Here is a 16743-nt window from a genome sequence, read left to right as displayed (position 1 = left end):
TTCAATACACAAAAGGTGACAAAAAGTATTTCAATGACTTGAATCACCGTGCCAATATAAATACATCTGAACTACCAGCAAGCTATGGCAGAATGTAGTTAAAATACTAGTTTAATTGCATGAACAGGAGTTCACTACTCCCCAGCACTGCCATTAAGAGCACATTTAAGACCCTGTTATGCTTGTTGTGTTAAAACAAATCAGCTGAAAACATTAAAAAGGCAGTCATACATGGCTCTTGGTTTTAGCAATAGAAAGAACCCATTCTCTTGCAAATAGCAGTGAGTCTTGAGTGGTGATGTGGCTACACTTATGATGTTTGAGAAATGACGACTTAGTGAACCGCCAGCTGCGGGCCACCGGCCCAGACAGCTATGCCTACATCAGTTGGTTTAGAAATGTCACTGGATGACACTTCAGACTGGAACTGCGGCAAATGAAATATTTAGATTTTTTTTTTTTAATCTCTTCAGGTCCAAATACTACAGGGAACACAAGGAAAGAAGTACAACTGACTGGCACCAAATCTCTACCTTCAGTGGAAGTGAAGGTCTTGCCTAATCATGAATACTGAGCAAGTGTGTAAATGTAAATCACTCCAGATGACAGCACCTTCCAAATGCCTTACATTTAAATGTAAATAGAAAAGGAAAGTGACAGGCCAAACAGTGGTTTGGAAGATAAACACAGACATGATGTGAGTCACGTAAATGTTTCCAAAGGCTTAATCTCCTGAGGAGATAAGGAGTATGAAGTAAGCATTGGACAGGCATGAGGCATGCTCTAACTGTGATTTCATTGATGAAGCCTAAAATGAAATGCTGAGACACATAAAAGCTATGGACAAGACAGTAACAGAAAGCCATAAATGTATACAGACTCCTGGGGATAATGTATTAAACCTGGTGACAGACAAGTTTGTGATCTGTCAGTAAGTAATGAGCAATTCACATGATCATATGGACTTAAAATGAGTTTGTAGAATTAATAGGGGATTTATGTGAAATGGCCTCAGGAGAGTTAGAAGAATGCAGGTAAAGATAAAAACAAGCCCCACCGTGTAGTAATAACACAACCAAGTGTATAAAGCTTGTGTGCATCTGTGTTTGTGTGAGCAATATTTCTCATCCAGTGGATTTTTATCTCATCGCTGGCGTTTTGATTCAAAGCTGCTCTCCTGCTGCTCCTTTGATTTCCTCTTCCCTTTCTGCTTTGGTCGCCTCTGACTCCCACTCGCTCTCACCTCAGGGACTGTCTTCCTGACTCTGGACCCAAGGCACACCATGTGAAGCTGGGGAATTGCAGGCGGAAGGCCAGCAGGAGGGACTTGAGGGGCTTTATTTCAAACAATGGCCCAAACTGTTGTCAGGGATGTGAGAGAAGATGACAGTGGGGAGGAGGGTTAGAGGTTTTTGCTTTGTTGACAATAAATGTGTGGTGCCTCCTGCAGACATGTGAATGATTAAGCAAAGTTTCTGTGTGTGGATTTGCTTTTTGATGGCTGGTATAACCACAAGTCAAAAGCCTTAACTGGTTCACACAGCCAGCTATAATTCTTGTCAAAGTTGGGAAAACACATCTACCACACTGATATCGGATCAAAAAGATGATGTTTGGCATAAACTTACAGAGTTATCTGGTTATATTCATTAGCTCAGTGTTGTTGTTGGTGTCACCTCCTCTTCTTGGGGTTTTCAGTCTTTGTGTTTCTCAGGCAGGACCCTGGGTGTACAGGCTCCACTGGTCCTGGGTGCTTTGTTCAGCTAGCCTGGTTTCCAAAGCTATCTGTGCATCCACGACTTCTGTCCTGATGTCATATTATTGTATAAAGACAGATTAAAAAAACACAAAGACTTGTACATTCTGACCAGCCATTGTGACTATTAACTGTGATAAGTTATTTGATTCTGGTGTTGTACAACAGAACTGAATTAGCATCGCTATAAATGCCAGTTGTCTTGAATATGTTTATAAGATTGCTGTGGAAAACAATACGTCACTTTTAATTTCAGCTAACCGTAACGCGGTATGTTAAATAGATCACATATTTGCTAGAATCAAGGTGCAAGGTGGTCACAAGTAGCAGAAGTCAGCCTACTTAATGCAACACACCCCCAATTCTGGTTCAAACAGCACGTCAGAGGACAAAATATCACAATGGAGTGCTTCCTTATTAGTGGTAAACATAAGATTGATATTGTAAAATTACTGATATTTAAGTGTTCCCATGACAACTTGCTCCAAATTAGGATGAAAAAGGCAGCTTCAGCCATGATTTCAGAGTGGTGTCCTAAGAGAATAAGTTAGAGCTAGACATAACTGACAATATCTAATATTAAACAAAGCTGATATTGCTGGGTATATCAGAAAATCTGTGTATAACACAAGTTTGTGGGTTTATTTGAGTGAGCTTGTGTGTGTGTGTGTGTGTCCGCTCAGGCAAAGGATTTGGAGTCGGTGTGCATGATTGGCACACAATGCAGATGTGTGGGCAGCAGATGCCATCTGGAGAAAGCCGAGTGGGCTGGTAGAGGGAGGGAATGGGGGGAGGGGTGCACCGCCATTCCACTGGTTTGACAGGAGGATAAAAGAAATGATGGGAGTGTAATCAATCAAAAACACTGTGACACAAATAAAGCAAGACAAGAGACGCAACCCTCCCACTCACTCTCTGTCCCGACCACCATCGTGGTCCGCCATCGCTGGTCCACAAAACTTTGTCGCTATTGGTTGAAAGGGATCAAATGCATCTCTCTAGGTCTCTCTCTGCCCTTTTAAGGTTGCTAGAGTTGTTGTCAGGGGAAAACTGGTGTAAGTGCTTTTCTGGGGATGTAGTTTCAGACATTCGTGTTCATCACTGAATTGTCAAATCTTGGTGGAGCACCAGATGCTTTGTCTGCATCAGTGCACCAGTTGAGATGCTTACATATTAGATCATAATCTTACAAGAGCACAGACCGGCATAGACCTCCACAGATCTTTCCATCTATTCCCAAATCAGCCCCATTTGATTTTTCTTCAGCAATAAGATCAGGACTTCACTGCTGCCCAATCAGACCAGTCACACACACCCACTTTAAACTATATCTTCTAAAAGGACCATGCAATCAACACTTAAGGCTCTTTGAACAAAAAGTGAACATCATCACCTTCATGAAGGTGGAGGAGTGTTGTATTAGACTGCCTTAGTTTTAGACAGGTGTACCTACCTGCCAAATGAGTGTATAAAAACACTATACTCTGTCTTTGAGTGGTGTCTGTGAGGGGGGAAAACAAAGCCACACTACGTCTGTTGAAGCATTTGAGATGAGGGCAAGTCAATTTGCAGTGAGATCACCCCTATGACAAAAACAGTTTTCTTGCGTAGGCAGAAATGAATATTTTGCAGCAAAGTCCTGGAAGCCTGAGGTTGGTGTGATAAACACAAAAAGGCATGGGAACTGGGGCACTTGTTATCTGGCAGACATGGATGCTAGACTGCAGACTTCCACTCAAAGACATATTCGTATATTTAGGACGCTGTAATGAGATGAGAAAAAAAATGCATTCAGACACCTGCTGAGAGCAAGGAAAACTTCTTGCTTCTTTCCACACTGTTTCATCATCACAGACGTGTTTTTGAAGCCAAATGAAACTGCCTAAATTAAAAATGCAAGTGGCCTAACTTAAAATGTAAAGATAGTAAATTTCATATAACACTGACATACTTTTCTGCTGCTTCATCTGATTAAATTTTGTTTTGACTTTCCACCCTCAAAAAAAGATCAGCAGTGCTACAGCTGATAGGGATCCAATGACTTGCACAAGGACACTTCAGCATTGTAGATGTTTCTGAGCTGATTCACTGACTCTGGAAACTGTAAAGGCCACATTCCACTCTTCTAAACGTGCTTGTTGTGGATATGAAAATCTAACGTAACAGTAGTCTCTGACTGTGCTGGCTGTAGTGATGCAGAATGCCCCAGACTCTGCCCACATAGTGACAGGCTCCTCTGCAGATGATTGAAAGGTTTCTTGGCAGGTGCTGCAATGAGCACATCTCATGGGAGCAATAGAAGACCTCTGCAGGAGGTCACCAAAGACAGAGAGCAGCCTGACAACACCCCAAACCTGGACACACCTGGTTTTTCTCAGACATGAACAAAGCAGTCTTTACTTCCAGAACTGCTGAAGTAACATGAATTCCTTCATAACGATTACCTTTGCATCATTATCCAGATCTCTATATTGATGGATCTGTGTACATATTTCATCATAAATACCCATAAAGCCTTGATAACATTAGAATAATAGCAAGTGACAATAATCCTATACAAGCTCGCCACTGATCACAAAACGGGTATTTTCAATTTCACAAAGTGCAATACCATGTAATGTTAGAGGTCATGCTCGTGATTGTTCTTTAATCCAATTGTGGAGGCAGAGCAGGTGTCAATATCTCCGCTAGGTGGCGACCTTGGTCTGATGCGGCTCATCTTGGACAGAGCTGCGCTTGACTGGAGCCAGACTACATGCAGGGATCACCACAATGTGACTGCTGAGCAACATAGAAGACAAAAATTGGCGCAATGCATTGTGCGCATATAGCTTGAATATATAGATTTCTAACATCTATGTTTTTAATTAACATGATATAATCAGTGATTGGAACAGACTTAATTTCCTTAAAAAAAATCCAACCAAAACAAAACTCCGTGCTCTGTAACCTAACACACACACACACACACGCACACTTGCCATTTGGTTTCAGTGTTGACTAGCAGGACATTTCCTCCCGCAGTCTGTTCTTGTGAGTTTTACATGATGTTTGTACCTGCATGGCAAATGTCGTGGAGAAATGCCATATTACACCATCACCATCTCGCTGTGTCACTGAATACAGGGACTATGCTGGTAACCAAGAGAGTCAGTTGTTTGGACTTTTCAGAAAGGCTAGGTAATGATTATTTGCACCCGTCGTTCTCCCCCTTGTCCCCTGCTTTCCTTATATGAATTGACAGGGTCCGCGTCAGAGCGCATAGGGTAGACCCGCCCCCTGTTTGTGGTGCGCTCGGTCCGTCTCTCTCACCCTGTCCGCTTCAAACCCATATTCCACTGGGAAAGAGAGAGAGGGAGAGAGGGAGTGTGAGTGTGTGTGTGTGTGAGAGAGAGAGTGCAGGACCCGGGAGAAGAGCAAGTAAAGAAAAAGAGACAAGAAAAACGGGACAAAGACACAAATGGCACTCATGGCAGGGATTTTGCTCACGGCCACGTTTCTTGTTTTTGGGATTTCTACACTGGTTTCACCGGGACGGATATACCCCCCGAATGAAGGTAAGGCTGTTGGGAGAAAATAACTGCCGCGGACTTCTGACTTCGACCCGCACTGTCTCTGTGCGCGTTTGCGTTGTGGAGGCACACTTCGTGGCTCCTAGTTGCGAATGAGAGGAGCCACGATGAGTTTGATGATGGAAAACACAGAGGGTCACCTTTACGCAGCGACTTTTGCGGGGCTGTGAACGGAATGGGAATGAGAAGTGGCTGTCCAAATGCGCAGCGGCTGTTTTGGGCTCCGCTCGGGCTTGGATCGTGCCAGCTGTCGAAATCCCGAATGCAGGGTTACTTGTAGAGAAGGTCAAACCGAGCTCTGCTCTAAATGCAGTTTTTGTTGTTGTTGCATAGCATCTACCTAAGGAACATGTCCCGTAGAACCGCGATGAAGTGAATTTACTGTATGAGTCAATGGGAGTCTCGCACGTTGGGAGCACATCAGAATGACCAAGTAGCTCGTTATTTGTCAATTTTAGAACTGTCCACAATGATCACCCCTGCAGCCACAGTGTATTTTGGTGTAAAATGATTATGGGGATGACAGGAAAAACAATTTTAAAAGTTGGGGCGTGCTGCCTGATAGGCTATATGCCCAATTAAAGAATGGTTATCGCTGATTAATAAAAGGTCATCGATTATGATATCTACATATATTTAATGAAAAGCGAGCAAACGCGAAGCAAGACATGTAAACTGTGCATGGTGTAGGCTATCCTACAAAACCGCTTGGGCGGTTTCGGTACCAGAATTGCCTGTTCGGTGTCCCGCGGCGCAGCGCATCCACTTTCAAAATGTTAGGCCCAGTGCAGATTAGAACCTAATTTTTACAGCAAACACTGCGATAAATCATATACCTTATTTAAAGCAACCTCAACTGAGGCACGGAGTCTGACTCCTACAGAACTGTTTTTTATAGCTATCCGTCCTGCACAGCAGAGCAAAGCTGGCTGATACAGATCCACCATTGTACTCCGTCTATTTAAATAACAAACACTTCTTTAATTTGCTTAATTGATTTCTATTACACCTATTAATGTATTTTGTGGATTTAAGCAACAGGCTTATGTAGACTATTAATTTATTTTTGGGAGATTAAGTGTTTTATCCACACTGAATTCAAAACAGTTGGAGAGTCTAAAATGCCATTTAATTCGATCGAAACCATTTTACGTTTTCTGATAAAATTAAAGTTTCATGTAAAGACTGTCGCAATTTAAATATGCTTTGTTGTTCTTCAACCAGATGTGTGCACACCGCTGCCTAACTGATTCAGATCACATAAAACATGCTTAAAGCTGCTGCTGCTGCACAATCTGGGGAAAAACATTCATTAACACCTGAGAAATGTGTTTGTCATTTGTAGAAAATCATTTTTCTTTTAGCGAGAATCAATCAAAACTACATCCATAAAGAAGATCAGGGAGTCAGGTCAAAACATTTACAAGTTTATCGTTTTTATAAACCTCTGGCCTTCAGCTTTTACCCTCTCTGTACTGACGTTCATAATGAGGACATTTTTCTACTTCTTAAATCACTTTAACAATTATTTCAACTTTTAAGTCTTTACAAACAGCACCCCCTTTTCCTATCCTCAGTGTGTTAAACCTAGGTGGATTATTCATGCCAGTGCTGATGTTGTATGAACACAATGAGATTGCATGCTCACTTTTCCTATTCTTGTTTTCCAGTTACATTACTGGACTCTAGAGCGGTACAGGGGGAGCTGGGATGGGTCGCCAACCCGACAGAAGGAGGGGTAAGTACTGCAAATAAGTGTCCCCTTGCTAGGACGCAGGGTCCCCTATTGAGCACAAATGGAGAGATAATATCCATCATTGGCAGGAGCTCTGGAGCGGACAGCCAAACAGATAAAGTTTTTGTCATGGGGAGCCTTTTATGGGAATACCTTTGTTGATGATTTATTGTGGAGCTATCTGCTCTGGAGGGATATTAGTCTCAGAGTCACTTCTAGTATTTTACATTAAAATATAAATAAATTAGAGTTTGCAATTTTGTTGTTTGTAAAGAGCTTCTGGGACACCGTTCAGGGCCTCATGGGTACACGGAATCCACTTTGAGAACCATGGGGTCTGTAAATGCCCCCCTCACCTCCAACACCCCTGCTCGCCTTTATCCTTGCTCCCCTTCTCTCTAACCGCTCTGTAATGGTCAGATGCAGGGACTGATACCGCAGCGGGCATCAGGTTTCCTGAATAGATGGTGGATTGAATCGGTCTTTGTGGAGAAACTTTATATCCCTTTCCACCATTGAGTCGAAGAGAGGAAGAAAGAGGAACTTGGCAGTTGAGAGAGAGTCCTCTGGAATGGATGAATAAGGGGGAGAGTGCCGTGGGGTTCAGCCCTTGCCGCAGGATGACTAGATTGGGCTATAAAGCAACAGGGAATAGGGTCAACCAAATGTGTGAACCCTCAGTCTAATTGGGACATCTACAGAGGCTCTGATAAGGAAAAGAATAGGGGCTGTAATATGGCCCCACAAGGATGGGATTAGATGATTAGGGAAAGGTACCTGGCATGATTTAAACAATTCCAGATTTGAAGGCGGCATCCTTGAAAGTCACTGGTGACCTAAATGAATACTTGTTTACAGTCAGTCAGCACTCGCTCCTTCATTTGTTCTACCTGCAGAAATGTGATGATGATGAGCACAAGTAAGCCTTTTTAATGCTTTATGAAAAGCAATAAAAATTTGAAACAATCATGTCAATTAATGAAGATGAACCCAGGGGAACAGAATGTCACCTCATGCAGCTGGAGCAGGCTGTGCTCACAAGCTTTTCTCAATGAACTTGGCTGGTGCTGCTCTCTCAGGTCCTCCTTTTAGCAATTTCATCACAAACAAGTGATTGACAGGGTCCTGGAAGCCCTGGCAAGTCTGTATTCACCCTCACATTACGACCAATTGCCCTTATTCTCCCTCTCCCCTGTTATCAGGGAAAGGTGGACCTTATCTCTGTGCTGCTTGATTTCCACAACAAAAGGGGGGCTAAGGGAAGGGAGCAAAATGGAATGGAACAGCAGGGAATGATGGACATTGTCTCAAATCATACAGCTGCAGCTATGTTTAGCAATAGCTCACCCTCCTCCAGGGAAATAAGGCTTTAATCCAGATGGTTTATGATAAGGGGTCAAATCAAATCTGGCAGCAATAACCCATATCTTCCACTACAATATATATATTTTTGTACAGTTTTCTAAATGGTTAAAACTACAGCAGCCAAAGGCCTGTCTGCTCTTGTTTACAGTCCAACTCAGTCAAAGACTCTATTTAAGACACACTGTGAAAATCTTAGAGGAACAGCGCTTTGAGTCTCTCAAGGCGTGCTTGTATGTGCTCAACAGCGCTCTGTCAAGAGGGTAACTTTATCATAAGTAAAACAAACATTCCTTCTCGGAAAAAATAAGCCAGGCCACACCGGATAACGTAATCCATGCGACTCCCTCTCTCTCCTATGAGTTCATACTAACAGCAGCGGTGAACATGTGTGCCTCTGTCTCACAGTTCCCATCATGTGCAGATGTAAAGCAGACACACATCAGATCATTATCGCTGATTCAGAGACCTTTACTCTTTGCATCAATATAATCCTGTTTTCATTGTTTCCCTTTTCCCTTCTCCTGATACCCCAAGCCATCCAGGTCTCTCAGTGTGTGAGTGTGTGTGATGAGGATTTTGTATACCATTCCCCAAGTAATAAAGTGTAGGTATTACTGAGGCATACAGCTAATTACAGATTTCCCTTCTTGCAGTTGAGAAGAATCCATGAATATTAATATCTTTACGATTCTATATTAGGACCTAACAGCTTTATTAGGTGCCATTCATAAAATATGCATTAAATTTAGCCATCAGTTTAATGCTCTGCTGAGACTCAAATAATGACTAATCTTTCTGACATGCTCTTTTGCACAGTATATCTTGTTCCTGGCGTAGACTGGCTCACAGTCACGCATTCCATGGTCAATTTTAATTATGAGTTCTGATATTTTTCTGGTGTTCTTAACCTTTACCAATAATGCCGTAGCCCTTTTATTGCATTTTCCTTCTGTTATGATAATCAAATGTTTTACTCTACAAAGTTAATTCATTTGGACACTACAAATCCAAAGTCATAGGTTTAAGAATGTTTGTAACGTTTTTATGGTTGTGTGCTTTCCCTAGTGGGAGGAAGTGAGTATTATGGATGAGAAGAACATTCCCATTCGGACGTACCAGGTGTGTAATGTCATGGAGCCAAACCAGAACAACTGGCTCCGCACTGACTGGATCCCCCGTGGCGGTGCTCAGCGTGTCTACATTGAGATCAAGTTCACCCTGCGAGACTGCAACAGCCTCCCGGGTGTCATGGGAACCTGCAAGGAAACATTCAATCTTTATTACTATGAGTCCAACAATGACAAAGAGCGCTACATCCGTGAGAATCAGTTTGGCAAGATTGACACGATTGCCGCCGATGAGAGCTTTACTCAGGTAGACATCGGTGATCGCATCATGAAGCTGAACACGGAGGTGCGAGATGTGGGTGCCTTGACTCGAAAGGGCTTCTATTTGGCCTTCCAGGATGTTGGAGCGTGCATTGCACTTGTGTCTGTCAGGGTCTTCTACAAGAAATGTCCTTTGGCAGTGCGTAACTTGGCCCAATTTCCTGATACCATCACTGGAGCTGATACTTCTTCGCTTGTGGAAGTTCGTGGCTCATGCGTGGATAATTCAGAGGAGAAGGAGGTTCCCAAGATGTACTGTGGGGCTGATGGAGAGTGGTTGGTGCCCATTGGGAACTGCCTGTGCAACCCTGGTTATGAGGAGCGCAATTCAGAATGCCAAGGTAAAGAGCTCACATTTGTCTTGTGTTTTTTGGTAATGATTGCCTTTCTGAATTTAAAGACCACTCTCTCCTTTCTCAAAAGTATTCTATTTTTTGTTTTATTTCTCCTCCTGCTTTCTCTGGCTCTTTGTTTTTATGCTCCACATTTCTTTCTTTGTCCTTCCTTCTCCTCCCTCGCTCAATCCACCCACCTCACACACTGTTGGATATTTTTTCCTCCTTGCTCTGCTGCTTTCTGTAGTCTTTTTCTAGTGTCTGGTTGGGTGATAGAAGCAATGATGATTGTAAATGGAGTAATTAGCAGGCCCACTGGGAGGTGTTTGCAATGGGATGTATCCCAGGAGAACTGGTGACACTGGGAGAGGAGGGTAGAGCTCCAACTGGTTTGCACTACCGCTGTATCTTTCACCCCTACCTGCTTTTTGTCTTATTCCCAGTGAAGCCTGAAGCTGGGAATAAGAGATAGACAGCTCATAGGAAGAGAAGGAGAGTGAAAGAGTTTATAATTCCAAGCAGGTATGAGAGGAGTGAGAATACACAACCGTGAGATGGGGTTGAAATAGTGCTATTTGGTAGGGGGGGTAATAGCCCTTTGTGGGTGATTATTTTAGTCTCTGCCCACTGTGATCCTATACCATGCTGTTTGATGAGGTTTTAAGGTCAGTGCAGAGTGCTGCCTTCCAAATTTTCAAAGCAAGGCCAAGATAGAGCTTTCAGCATGTTGGTGAATTCAAATCATTGCCCTGAAATGCCTACCAACAGATAATGTATTTCTGAATTTCTGCTTTTAAATTTTTCTAACTTAGGCTGTTATGATGAATGACATTGTTGATAGACCTTACTTTAACTCACTCGTTTCACTGCAATGGTAGAACGCGCCACTGTTTTGTGGACAGCATCAAGTAGTATTCAGCAGTTGTTTTGTGGAGCACATGCTGCTTTGTGCCAAGTCTTGGCACAGTTGTCAGCTGGCCAGATGAACAGATGCCAGTTCTGCCATGATGGTTTATTGGTTTATCCCACCTGCCACCCACCACCGTCATACACAAAAAGCGGTGGGCCACAGCAGTTAAGGGTCAGAGGCCAGGCATGGGTGATTAACAGGGGGCGGACCACTACACCTGACCAAATTTATGAGGGAGTCTTTATCTTGAAGCATTAATTGCATGGAAAACAGGTCTGGAGATTTATGGGTACCGCTGGCTGCTTGGGGGTGGGGAGACAAAGAGGTACAAGTGGTCACAGATGGGTTTGTGTGTGTACTTTTGCGTGTCTTTGTCCATAATGGTATCATTTGAGCTTTAAGAGTTTTCATAGAATGTAGCACTTGTCATGTTGCTCTGGACTATGGCTGATTTCTGGCCCCAAGGTCGACTACAAAGAAACAGAGGGAGATGGAAGGTTGAGGGATGAATACCAAAAGGTAATTTACAGTCTTTAGGTAAATTTCCCCTGACTGGCTTTCTATTGTGCAGTTTACTATAATAACTTCTCTTGCTTCAAATTTGAATGAGAACCCTGATCTCATACTGTATATCATAACTTTAGTTCTCCTGCAACATTGAGCAAACTCCTTATCTCTTCTCTTTAATTTCGGTTGAGATAAATAGCTGTTACCTCCCTAAGAAGGCAATAAAAGATTTGGAACCCTTGATTTTATGTGAATAAAGCAGTCTTTTAATGTCTGCCAGGCTCTGAGCTGGCAGCGCTGCTTTTCAAGCCAATATATCCATTTAGTTCACATATCACTGCATCTGCTTTACTTTGTTTGCAGTTTACAGTGCCAATACATCCACTCCATTTGCTTCTAGCTTCAATTACACTGTTAAACATTTCACTTCCAATTGGACACTGAATAACATGAGTCGGGCACGGTTACCCAAGGCGTCAGTCTGGGCCAGCTCCAGTGACTTGAGGGTTAAAAAGAGCTGGCCGCTGTCAGTCTTCAAGTGCACCGGTAAGCTGGTTAATATTCCACAATGTGACAGGCTCTATGGGAGAGGGGCTCCACTCCTGTATCATCATGTTGGGTATTACAGAGGAGCTGTTTTTGGGGCAGGGAGGGGAGATTAAGGGAGACTGATGGAGTAAGGTGTGTGTGTTAACATTTTATTTGTTACAAATCAAAAAGTTTAAACACGTGTATGATTGTGGGTCACCCTGTGCTCACTCTATGTGGCCTGATTTGGATTAAAGTCTTTCTTTTTAAAGGTTTTCTATGGTGCATACAAGCCCAGTTGTGTGTGTCAAAGCGTGTGTGTTCACATACTTGGATGTCTTTGCTTGTCTCGAGTACGTGTGGGGTTACAAGGGCACTTTGGCCCCTGGTTCCCAGCCCAGGATGAATGGGCTTCCCTCTAGCATTTTTCGGTGCAGTGGTAGAGACGGCTGAGGCTAGCGAGGGGATTGACGATGAAGGGCGCACGAGCAGCCTATGTAGAAGCTGTATTCTCCACCCCTGGCAGGGGGCAGAGGTCACCCCCTTCTGCATCCATCTTAGTGTTGCGTTTGGCAGGGTTGTGGATCCAAAATTGATTAAGATGTCAGGATTTTGACAGCTGTGGCGGGAGGGCTGATGTGTATGTGAGTCTGTGCTTGAGGTGGGCCATGTGTAGCAAGGGTGCACACCCTGGGCTAAAGGGTAAGTTGCAACTAGGACACTGAAGGCCAAGGAGCCCCCTCTTCTAAGGAAAGGGGACTCTGTGTGTTTGCATTTGGGATCCCTTTCCCTGTTATCCATCTCTCCCACTTGCTCAGTGGGGAAGGCTGGGGGTCAGGATGTCCCCTCACTCCTCATCTGGTGAAGCCCAAAGTCCCCACTGTTTGAGGGGTGTTTATGACCTTGTGGGAGGGAGGGATTACTGGTAACCACATATATTATTACGTGGAAGTAAGAAACATTTTGGCCCAACAGTTACCTCAGCAGAGCAATGATGTGTGTTTTCAGGAAAATCAGCACATTTCAAGTTGTGAGTGTATGTGCATTTGTTGTCTGGTTGAGACAGAAGGTAACAGATAATTTCAACATCACAGAATACTAGTTCATTGTTGAGCGGTGAACTGGGATGCCACAACATATTTACACAGCTATCTTTGTGAAGACACTCACTGGCATAATGGACTTCCTCCTACTGATTTACCCTCACATTAACCGCTGCTGTAAAAGCCTAAGCCCAGCCCTTATGCTAACCCTAACCTCAACCTAATTCTTACCTGGGACCTAAAACTAAATCTTAACTTTTGAAAATAGAAAGTTGTGAAAATTACCTGAAAAGGACAGCTTTGAAAACAACTGGTCAACAGAGTGTGCATGTACACACACTCACACCCCTGACTAACAAATTCCCAAAACAATTTATTGAATACATTATCTGTCATGTTTAAAAATTCAGATTAATTTCTTATGGACATTTTAACATTTTATTTTCCCCCTTTTGTTCTGCTCCTATTTATTTAATTCAGTATGTAGCTCAGCTTTAAAGATAAACACTATGCTGCATTAGGCCCATTATCTAAACCGTCATGCTTCATCACTGTGTATTCCCTTCAAAAACCCATTTGCATGTGTGTGGGTGTGTATGTCTAAAAGCTTCGGACCTTACTGTAATGTCAGTGTGTGAGCGGAGCATTTAGTCACCTGAGGAACTCGATCTTTTCCCAGAAGTCTTTGTTGAGCTGAAAACTCTCACTGGTATTGGATTAAGAGGTTTTAGGAAGTTTCGTTTCTGTGCACCCCTCGTTGTGTGTGTCTATATCTAGGTCTCTTATTCTCTCTCTCCCTGTGTTGACAGTGTTAAATATGCACTTGGGACCATCATTCTAAATTCACCACACAAATCTATTTAGCCTGCCCGTCCCCAATGGCTTTAAATACACAGAGTCGGTGCTCATTCTCTTCCTATACTGTTTTGCTCATGTTCCGCTTTTCTGCATACACATAAATTATTTGCATTTCCTTCATGTTTGGTTTTTTCCCTTCGTTCTCCATTTCTTCAAATTCCCTGTTGCTTATAAGGTTCCTTGTGAACTCTCTTCCCTTTCTCCTTTATTTTTACTGCTGAGTTTCTGTTAGCAATTTCCACCTATTAACGCTCTTTCTTTTTTATCCTCCTCTCTTTTTCCTCCCTCTCTCTGCTCCGGCCATCGAGGTGCTTAGTGCTCGTCAGCCTGTCTCTGGTGGCAGCAGTAGGAAGTGGGCTGAATAATGAGATTACCTTCACTGCTGGGAGGGCAGCAGCTAGGAGCAACACAAGGAACATCATCACCTGTCATTGTTCCCACAAACACACGTACAGACACACGCGCACAAGCGTGGGAGTGTGCACTCAAACTCGAATGATAAAAATTCAGATACAGTGAGGAATGTTTTAAGTGACAGGAACCGAAATGTGCATGTACACACACATATACTCTCACACACAGCCACGCATGGCCATACTGCTTATTCAAATGAAAAACACAAATCTAAAAAACATGTTAAAAAAAAGACATTTTAAGTAATAAACTAAAATACACAGACACATTTATTAATGTACAGCAGCTGCATGCGCACACACACACACATATACTCATGTTTAGTATGCGTTAGCACGCACAGACACACACTCAGCACTGAGCAGAGTGCAGCAGAATAGAGGTACATGTACTCATCGCTCTCTCGCCACCAGAGAGGCTCATTTTGTGCTGCTGAATAAAGACAAGGAATTTATTACCAACGGAGAGCAGGAAGGAACAACAGATACGGAAAGAAAGGACAAAATGTCTCACGAGCAATAATTGCTTAAACATTTTTTATACTCTGTTCTCGTTTAGCTCCTCAAATGATGAAAAAAGGTCCTCTCAACACACACAAATCCTCCCTTGACTGGATGGAAGAGGGAGGTGAGAGGGGGCCTGGTGGTGGTAATTCAGCCATCATTAGCTGAGGTGCTGAAATGCTTTTCCTACTCGGGCTGCCGTCCTGCCTCACTGTTTTTTCCCTTTGCAGTTCTAGACACTCATCACCCCCCTTCTCTTTTTTTTTTTTTTGCGGTGCCCTATTTAGGGCAGGAAGCCACCAGTGATCGAGCGTGACCAGGCTGGTGGCCACAGTGTGCCCACAGTGTATGAATACACTGCTACATCTTTAAGTCATTTATTTTCTATTGAGTTTTAAAATCACTTTTTTTATACTATGAAATTGAAGTTCCGTTTCAGAATTCACTGGAAACCGGTGCTGGTTTTAAAGAAAGTACCAGAAGAATGTCAAGCTTAATTTGGAACAAAAAGAATTCTCCCATCACCGTGTGCCTTGCTTTTCTTTACATCGTGTTTGGTTTTGCTTTGTAACTGCGAAACAGTGTATGATCATTTCACTAATGTATTATGGAGTTAAATAGTAACAGGTGTCATATAAATGCTTGAAACAGGATGCACTTTACGTTGTGAATTATCTCAAACTGAACTGCTAGAATAAAAGCTGGCTTTGGTTTAATGGCAGTGTGCTTATTAAATATACTGTAACGTAGGCTAGCTTGAGGAAGGAGCCGCAGACAGAAGTTGCCTCTTCTGCACTCAAAGGAGCTGCTCTTTTTTATTCACACGCACAAACACAACACATACACACAAACAGGCAACATCCAGAACACTGAACAGTCCCTGCCAACCATGAACTAAATACATCCTGCCCAGAGGAGCATTATGGGGGATTCCACCAAATGTCTCTCTGCCCCCAATGCTACAATATTAATTTTTAGATTTTGCTGTTTGACGAACAATGTTGTCCTACAGTGCATTGCACAATGGAAATGAAGATGCTATGCAACTGTGAAAAATAACAAGTTGCAAAAAGTCAGTTCGTTTCACAGTTGCAGTTTGACTGTCATTCATTGGAAAATGACTTGCTCAAAACAAATGACATTTCATCAGTCTCCCTTAATATGATCGTCGCTGTTCTGTGAAAGCCATGTACTGCCAAAATATCAACTTTAAATGAACTTAAAAAAATAATAAAACAAATAAAATCCACCTCTTTTAGCTTTACGATGATGGATTTTTCAGACACCCTCATAAATTTTGAAATCAAAAATTTCTCCTGATCCTTCTGTTCATCTTGAAAATTCAAAATCACAAAAACTGAGATACGTACATGAAAACTCACTGGACAGCAGAGATACAGTATCTGATCAACAGTATACTCTGCAGATTAGTACAAAGTGTACAGTAATAGCCAACTATTAGGTAATGTGGTGTTGAAATAGATGATGTTAACAGTGCAGCTAGCAGCATGGTTATCAGCTGGAATCAGCAACATATGAACTGTGGAAGTGTCACAGAGGGGGATTTAAAGAACGATAACATTTCTCTTCCTCTCATTCCTCTCCTCTCCCTCATCTTTTTGAAAAGCATCCTCTCTTTGAAGCCTGTGATGGGAAGAGGGAGCGATTAAAGCAGTCAGCAAGCAAATTAGCATGTCAAAAGGCCCTGAATCAATACTCCAGCTCTCTACCAACACAACCCCACAGTCCTTTAACCTCCCAAACTCTGCTGCTCCCCCATTCCTCTGGCTGTTTCCCTTCTACTCCCTCCATTTTATCCTGCACGCTCT

General features: G+C 42.8%; 1 protein-coding gene across 2 annotated transcripts in view; it reads left to right on the top strand.

The window, feature by feature from the left end:
• Positions 1-5008: 5008 nt before the first annotated feature.
• Positions 5009-16743, top strand: part of epha4l (eph receptor A4, like) — a 56499-nt gene continuing 44764 nt past the window's right edge. For both annotated transcript variants that reach the window (XM_020586989.1, XM_020586980.1), the window contains exons 1-3: positions 5009-5313; positions 6999-7066; positions 9494-10157. In XM_020586989.1, the coding sequence (XP_020442645.1) occupies positions 5217-5313; positions 6999-7066; positions 9494-10157 (829 nt within the window). In that variant the 5' untranslated portion in view covers positions 5009-5216. The remainder of the gene's footprint in view (positions 5314-6998; positions 7067-9493; positions 10158-16743) is intronic.

Source organism: Monopterus albus, unplaced genomic scaffold (genome assembly GCF_001952655.1).
Source record: "Monopterus albus unplaced genomic scaffold, M_albus_1.0 scaffold8.1, whole genome shotgun sequence".
NCBI classification, from domain to species: Eukaryota; Metazoa; Chordata; class Actinopteri; order Synbranchiformes; family Synbranchidae; genus Monopterus; species Monopterus albus.
This window is presented reverse-complemented; position numbering and strand designations above follow the sequence as displayed.